Source organism: Podarcis liolepis (genome assembly GCF_965112155.1).
Source record: "Podarcis liolepis genome assembly, chromosome: 2".
NCBI classification, from domain to species: Eukaryota; Metazoa; Chordata; class Lepidosauria; order Squamata; family Lacertidae; genus Podarcis; species Podarcis liolepis.
The window spans coordinates 108841360-108849250 of record NC_139555.1 but is presented as its reverse complement, the minus strand read 5'-3'; the positions used below and the strand labels follow the sequence as shown (position 1 = coordinate 108849250).

The window sequence follows — 7891 nt, the reverse complement described above, 5'->3', positions numbered from 1 at the left end:
AGTGGGCACATGGAAATCAATGGTCCTATCATAGTCATGTCCTTTAATTGTAGTGGGTCTCCTCTGAGTATGACTTATTTTGGAGGCAGCCCTTTGTCTTTCCCCCTGACCTTCCCCCAATTTATGTAAAAGCAAAGTCTCTCTGACCCCTGACATACATTTGGATCCTGCCAAGATGTAGCCTCCTCCCACTGGGTGAGCAAAGCCAGTTGGTCATTGACTTTTGCTTACGTACAGATGGGCAGATGCTACCATGCACAGGTGTTTTTCATAAGAGTCTCTGGATCCTCAGCAGTACCTAACTTTCCTCTTCAGAGTGAGCTGCAGGGGACACTGAGGAGCAGGAGAACCCCATCAGGGTGAGTCTGTAAGGAACAGAAATGTGATGTGAGCTGGCCATGGGGGTTAACTCAGAACATTACCAAAAACTGGAACCACAGCAACTATAGATCACAGGTAACTGTAGAACAGGTAAATGATCTGCCATAGGAAAGGAAATCAGAAACTTGAGTTCTAGTAGTGTCAATGTTGTTGCTGTTTTTACCTTTTTGGGGGTTGGGTTTGTCTTTGGCGATTTTAATGATAACCCCTTCTGTCAAACTGTACAACAATAGATCCGGAGAAACCTTATTTGTGGAATAGCTAAAGTACAGTTTGGAGATGCTTTGAGTATCCAGGTGTTGATTCCCCAGGAAATTTGACCAAGGTGAAGATACTTCTCAATGTCTCCATTTATGGTGTACTGTAGCTGTTAGGACAGATGTACATGATCGAGAGATGTGATATACCCAGTTACCTGTTGCATTCATAATTTAGAGGAACCAAAACTTCTGTTAAATAAAATAGGAATTAATAACTATATATGCTTAGGACGGTACAGGGACTAGAAACCATCAAAATACTGGACAGTGCCCCTGGTACCTTAAAGAGTTTTTATTGTGGTATATGTTCTTTTGTAGGAAGGGACATACAAAAAGCAGATATGTTTGATACTGACCCTTCCATTTGGGTTTCTTCTTGTATTCAGGCTTGGTTGCATTATTCAAATGTCCCATATTTTAATGTTTCCCACCCCACCCTTATTTCTGATTCGTTCAGCACCAGCCGCTATGCCTTGTTTCCGGACTTCACCCTCCTCCTTGTGCCTCCTCCTCTTCCTCCTGGCTTCCAGTTCTGCCTCTGAAGATGATACTGTGGTGATCACCAGCAGCGGTCCCATTAAAGGCAAAAGACTCCCAGCTGGCTCTGGCTCTGTGACCGCCTACCTGGGCATCCCCTATGCTGAGCCCCCAATAGGCAAACTGCGTTTCCAGAAGCCAGTTCCACATCAGCCGTGGAGCCAGGTCTTGGAGGCCACCAGCTTTGGCAATGCTTGCCTTCAGGTAAACATTGAAAAAATGCCATTTGCAGAGCTATTTGCTGCTAACACACCACTTTCAGAGGACTGCCTCTTCCTCAACATCTGGGTGCCCCACCCACGGCCAGTCACACCAGTGCCCATCCTCCTTTGGATCTACGGCGGGGGTTTCATCATTGGCACAGCCTCTTTGGATATGTACAATGGGGCCTTGTTAGCAGCTACAGAGAATGTCATTGTGGCCTCCATGAATTACCGCGTGGGGACCCTAGGTTTCCTGTACATGCCGCCAGATGCCCCAGGAAACGTTGGCTTGTGGGACCAACATCTGGCTCTGAAGTGGGTGAGTGAGAACGCAGCTGTGTTTGGCGGTGATGCAGCCCGGATAACTCTCTTTGGCGAAAGTGCTGGAGGGGCCGCAGTTGGTTTCCACCTGCTTTCACCGGCAAGCCAACCCCTTTTTGCCCGTGCTGTGCTTCAGAGTGGAGTTCCCAATGCCCCCTGGGGTTGGAAGAATCCTGAAAATGCCCTAAGAGATTCAGCGATGGTGAGTGGCCTTGTGGGGTGCCCTAAAGCTAACCACAGTGCTATGGTAAGCTGCCTACAGGGGTTGGAAATGAACAGCAAAATGTTTGATGCCTTGCATACTTCCTTCTCATTGACAACGGATGGGGAGTTCCTCCCAGATGATCCCCCAAAGGTGCTGGAGAGTGGCCTTGTTCACAGCAAACCCATTCTCACTGGCGTCACTGCTGATGAAGGGACAACTATGGTATTTTTTATGATTCCTAACATGACATCGAAGGATGCAATACTGACCCGGGAGCAGGCCCTTAAAGCAGTCAATGGAACTTTGAAAGGAGCAACCAAACAAAATGTTGACGAGGATGTGCTACAGAAGTACACTGAAGGCAGCCATGGGTCGGAACAATATTGTTTGGCCATGAGTCATTATATGGGAGATTACTTCTTTGTGTGCCCTCTGCTTGAGTTTGCTGAGAAGGTGGGGAAAGATAAGAACCAAGTTTATGTTTACTCCTTCGACCACCGCAATGCTGACTCTATTTGGCCTGAATGGGCGGGGACACCTCATGGAGCTGAGGTACCTTACGTGTTTGGAAGCGTGGAATTAGTGTTGCAAACAAACCGGTCGGAGGTGAAGGCTGCCGAAGCCGAATTGAGCCGCCAAGTGATGCGATACTGGGCAGAATTTGCCAGAAGCGGGTAAGGCATTAGTCAAACACTTTCAGATCATCTGTGTCATTGATGGCACCTTTGCGCAGGTTGTGAATGTGGTTCAGCTTGAATGTTGTGGGTTGTCCACCTCCCAGCATGTTTCCTTTGCTAAAAGGCTTCCATTTTGTGGAGGACGGGTGGGATTCTCTCTGTCTAGTCATTGGGCGTCTCCCTCCCCAGTGCACCCCTCTCACCTGCTGGGTTCTGTGCCATCCTTGAGGGCTTTTCCCAGACTGGAATATGTCCTTAAAGTGAGGTAATATTTCTTGCATGCCTTGATGGAGAGACTGATGTTTTCATGGCAGGAATGTAGCCTATTGTACAAGGCAAGAGTCACATCCATTGACCAGCCCACTTTTGGCTCCCTAAAGCTTATGTATGAGGTAATGTGGCCCCAGCTCTGAAAGGCGTTCTCCACCTCTGCTGTAGTTATCATGGACAATGCCTGGCTGCACCTGTGAGTAAGCTTCTATCACAGCATGTGTGATCCTGGGTTGGAGGGCACCATTTTGAGAAACACAGCCATTTTTCCTAAAGTGAATCTGTTGCCCATATACAGGACTGCTGTCAGCAACTGGAATCCTTGCACAGCTGCCCACTTCTGATGTCGGCTATGGGGCAACTTTTATTTGTGGCACAGCACTCCCAGCAGCACTGGGAGCAAGGTTTAGACAGCATTTAAATTCTGGTGTGGCTTATCTATTTATTGCATTATACAACACTGGAAGCTTCACCCTGCAAACCAATCTGAGGCTGAGATATGGCTCTGATTTCTTTGTTTCCTCTACAGGAATCCCACTGGGTCCGTGGGAGATGAGGCACAGTGGCCTGTCTACGACGCCGCAGAGCAGAAGTTCTTCCACATTGGCACAGATGTGGCAGCCCAGCTCAAACGGATGTCACCTAGCCCACAATGCGATTTCCTGAGCTCCTTGCATTCTAAGGCCACACAAACAGGTGTGATTAGGGACCTTTTAGGAAAGGAACCATATGCAGTTCCCAGCTCTGGATTAGAATCACAGAACAGAACCAGAGAATTGTAGAGTTGGAACAAACCCCAAGGATCATTTAGTGCAAGCCCCTGCAGTACAGGAATAGGCAGGTGGCTCGTGAGGGAATGAGACCCGTGGCCTTGGCGTGATCAGAACCATGCCCCCAGTGCAACCACTAGGAGAAGGGATATCACTGAGAGTAGGCAACACTTCTGTGAGGGCTGCACAAAGAGGTGGCATTGTGGGGCATATGTTCTGGGCCCACACCCCAGGAGAGGGACCATGGACAGGATCCGTCCCCACCTGCTTCTCTTCTTCACCGTTGCAACCTGCTTGTACACCTGCCTGTCACCCTGGCTCAGACAAGGGGTGGGTGGGTGAAAAGGCAAAGCAGTGGATGTTCCTGTCTGCTTGCCTCTCCATCTGGCAAACAAGCCGGTGGTAGCAGTGAGGAGAAAGGTGAATAATACCAGCCGGTGATAATGCCAGAGTGGCGGTTGACTCGGTAAGAGAAGGGGCCTCATGATGTGTGCTTTGTTCAAGGGCCCTCCGAAATTTGAAACCAGTGCTATCTTCTGTGAGCCCAGAATGTTCTAGAACAAGGCCCAAATATGTCCCTCTCTAAGAAAGAGTTGCCTCAGCATACCAGGCACCAGTGCTGAAAGCGAATCATCATCTAGCTGTTCTTTCTCACATCACGGTCCTGTTCAGTTCTCCTCATGGCCACTTCAAGAAATTTTCTTTTATCAAAGGTTCTCCACAAACTCCCCACAGCAGTATTGCTCCCTCAGTACTCCAAGGTTCCTCTTCTCCTCTCCCCTCACTGGCCTAACCACCCTCCAAAGGTCATTCTCCCAACATCCCAAATCCCTTAGCAACAGGTGCCAAGGCTGCCCCAAACCCTCAGCCTTCACTTGCTCACAATTCAATTCTTTCCCTTGTTTTCCCAGGCAACTGGCCTAATGAAACATATTAAAACAGCAAGAACATTAAACAACCTAACAAAACGATGCGAATAGATAAATGATCTTCCACACATATTTTCATGAGTCCTTTTCCACCTAAATTGCCGGCAGCTGCAGGAATGTGAGGAACTGAATTTAAGAATGAAGAAATGAGAACCTGGGAGAACCAAAATTGGCAGATCTGTCTATCTTTATTGGCTACTGGTCAGGGATGATCACCAAAGGTCAACAACATCTGGAGGGCCACAGGTTCCCCATCCTCTGCTTTTTAAAAAAGGCCTCATCAGTTCCCACAGCATTCTGGTACAGGAGACATGATGGCTGCATGCTGTGGAAAAGGAAACCTTGTTGTTGTCATTGTAGGAGTAGCGGCAAGGGCTTTAAAAAAATAAATTGGTAAAGTGAGGAGGGAAAGGAGCACCTGTTCCCCTCAGCCACCTCTGAGAGCTTTGCCCCTGAAGCAGCTTAAGACCCCATCTTCAGTGGGGCATGAAGGGTACCATAAAATGTGGGGAGGGGGATTCTGCTTTTGCTTAAAAGTCAGGAGACTGAGCAATCTCCTGCATGGATAGTCGTTTGACCTTCTGCTCATTAGTTCCTTCCCTCTGTCCCACATTTGTCTTTTGCAGAAAAATCTCCGGAAGTTCCTGCTTCATCTACTTTGGAGAAAGATGTGAACAGTGCGACAGAAACTTAGAAAGGCAGAACAGGAAATATCTTGCAGCAAGTGAAAAGGGAAGCTCTGAAATGGGGAAAATCATGCCCTAGAAACAGTTTCAGCTAGGCCTGCTCCTTAACACAACTATTCACAATGCAGCTGTTCATTGGGACAAAACTGACGGAAGAAAAAAATTAATGGTGTGATAGGCAGTTGATGAAAATGTAAATCCCGCTCAGGCATTTGGTACTCTGGGCAACTGCGTGCATGAATGGGATCTGCAGAAGACATGGACTCATTTAGGGTTTCCCTCCCCAAGGAGGGAGCCACCTGCATAGAATAATAGAATCAGAGTTGGGAGGGGCCCAAGGGTCATCTAGTCCAACCCTCTGCAACGCAGGAGTCTCAGCTAAAGCATCCATGACAGATGGCCTATAGGACTCCTTTATGCTGATGTCAGTCATGCATCCCGTAGGCAGCATGGCTTAGCCTGGTCATTCTGGAGAGGCTCTTCAAACGTTCAGTATAAACAGGTAGCAAGTGCTTGAGTGGGACTGAAACTGAAAGGAATGAAGTGAGTACAGCCTCGTTCTCTCAGAGGGCAGCTGGATTACCCCTTTGTCATCGTTCACATTCATAGGTTTTTCCAACCACCACAAGAAGATATCAAGATTAGGGATCCTTGAAGCTTTTGTTCTGTCTGAATTTTTCATTGAACAAATGTAAATGTGTCCGTCCTGAAAGAAATATGCAGATCAGAACACGGGCAGACTTTTCACAGTTCACTAAATATTGCATACTGGGTTTCAGCTCAGATACATACCAAATTGCATATTAAAAAGGGATGTGCTTAGTTGAAATGTGTAGATAAAGGCAGACTTTGTGAGGAAATATATACGTTCAAAAATAATGCAAGTGTTTGGTGTTTTATTGTTGTTGCTGTTGTTAAAAGGAATGACAGGAATGATAGCTAAATCTATGCAGGTCTTTCCAAAAAGCGAGGTTCCCAGATGTGCTGGGAGTGTAAAATATTTGGCAGCTGAGCCAAATGCTATTGTGTGACACACCCACTTTGCCATTACTGTTCCTTTGGCCTCTAATTAACCACCCCATTTAATAATAATAATAATAATAATAATAATAATAATAATAATAATGTATTGTTTATACCCCACCCATCTGGCTGGGCTTCCCCAGCCACTCTGGGCGGCTTCCAACAAAATATTAAAATACAGTAATGCATCAGACATTAAAAGCTTCCCTAAGCAGGGCTGCCTTCAGATGTCTTCTAAAAGTCTGGTAGTTCTTGTTCTCTTTGACATCTGGTGGGAGGGCATTCCACAGGGCGGGTGCCACTACCGAGAAGGCCCTCTGCCTGGTTCCCTGTAACTTGGCTTCTTGCAGTGAAGGAACCGCCAGAAGGCCCTCGGCTGGACCTCAGTGTCCGGGCAGAATGATGGGGATGGAGACGCTCCTTCAGATATACTGGACTGAGGCCGTTTAGGGCTTTAAAGATCAGCACCAACACTTTGAATTGTGCTCGAAAACGTACTGGGAGCCAATGTGGGTCGTTCAAGACCGGTGTTATGTGGTCTTGGTGGCTGCTCCCAGTCACCAGTCTAGCTGCTACATTCTGGATTAGTTGTAGTTTCTGGGTCACCTTCAAAGGTATCCCCACGTAGAGCGCATTGCAGTAGTCCAAGTGAGAGGCAACCAGAGCATGCACCACTCTGGCGAGGCAGTCTGTGGGCAGATAGGGTCTCATCCTGCGTACCAGATGGAGCTGGTAAACAGGGCTGCCTTAGACACAGAATTGACCTGCGCCTGCATGGAGAGCTGAGAGTCCAAAATGACTCCCAGGCTGCACACCTTGTCCTTAAGGGGCACAGTTACCCGATTCAGGACCAGGGAGTCCTCCACACCTGCCTGCCTCCTGTCCCCCAAAAACAGTACTTCTGTCTTGTCAGGATTCAGCCTCAATCTGTTAGCCACCATCCATCCTCCAACCACCTCCAGACACTCACACAGGACCTTCACCACCTTCACTGGTTCTGATTTGAAAGAGAGGTAGAACTGCGTATCATCCGCATATTGATGGACACCCAGCCCAAACCCCCTGATGATCTCTCCCAGCGGTTGCATGTAGATGTTGAAAAGGATGGGGAAAGGACAGAACCCTGAGGCACTCCACAGGGGTCTGAACACTCACCCCCCGACTTGCTGAACACGGCCCAGGAGGAAGGAGCAGAACCACTGTATAACAGTGCCCCCAACCCCTCCAGACTGTCCAGAAGGATGCTGTGGTCAATGGTATCAAACGCCGCTGAGATATCCAGCAGAACTAGGAAACAGCTCTCATCTTTGTCCCTAGCTCACCGGAGATCATCAACCAGTGCGACCAAGGCAGTTTCAGTCCCATGATGAGGCCTGAATCCCGACTGGAAGGGATCCAAATGGTCCGCTTCTTCCAGGCGAGCCTGGAGTTGTTCAGCAACCACTCGCTCAATCACCTTGCCCAAGAATGGAAGATTTGAGACTGGGTGATAGTTGGCCATATTGGCCGCATCTAAAGATGGTTTTTTAAGAAGCGGCTTGATAACCGCCTCTTTCAGTGGGTCTGGGAAGGCTCCCTCGCAGAGAGAAGCATTCACCACCCTGCGAAGCCCATCACCTAGTCCTTCCC

The 7891-nt window shown here is 48.1% G+C and overlaps 1 protein-coding gene across 1 annotated transcript; it reads left to right on the top strand.

Moving 5' to 3' along the window:
• The first annotated feature begins 212 nt into the window (after positions 1–212).
• Positions 213–6118, top strand: LOC310701485 (cholinesterase-like). The gene is made up of 4 exons (XM_083492426.1): positions 213–359; positions 1099–2581; positions 3384–3550; positions 5180–6118. The coding sequence occupies exons 2-4, from the start codon at positions 1110–1112 to the stop codon at positions 5245–5247; spliced, it is 1707 nt and encodes a 568-aa protein (XP_083348552.1). The 5' UTR covers positions 213–359; positions 1099–1109; the 3' UTR covers positions 5248–6118.
• The last annotated feature ends 1773 nt before the right edge of the window (positions 6119–7891 follow it).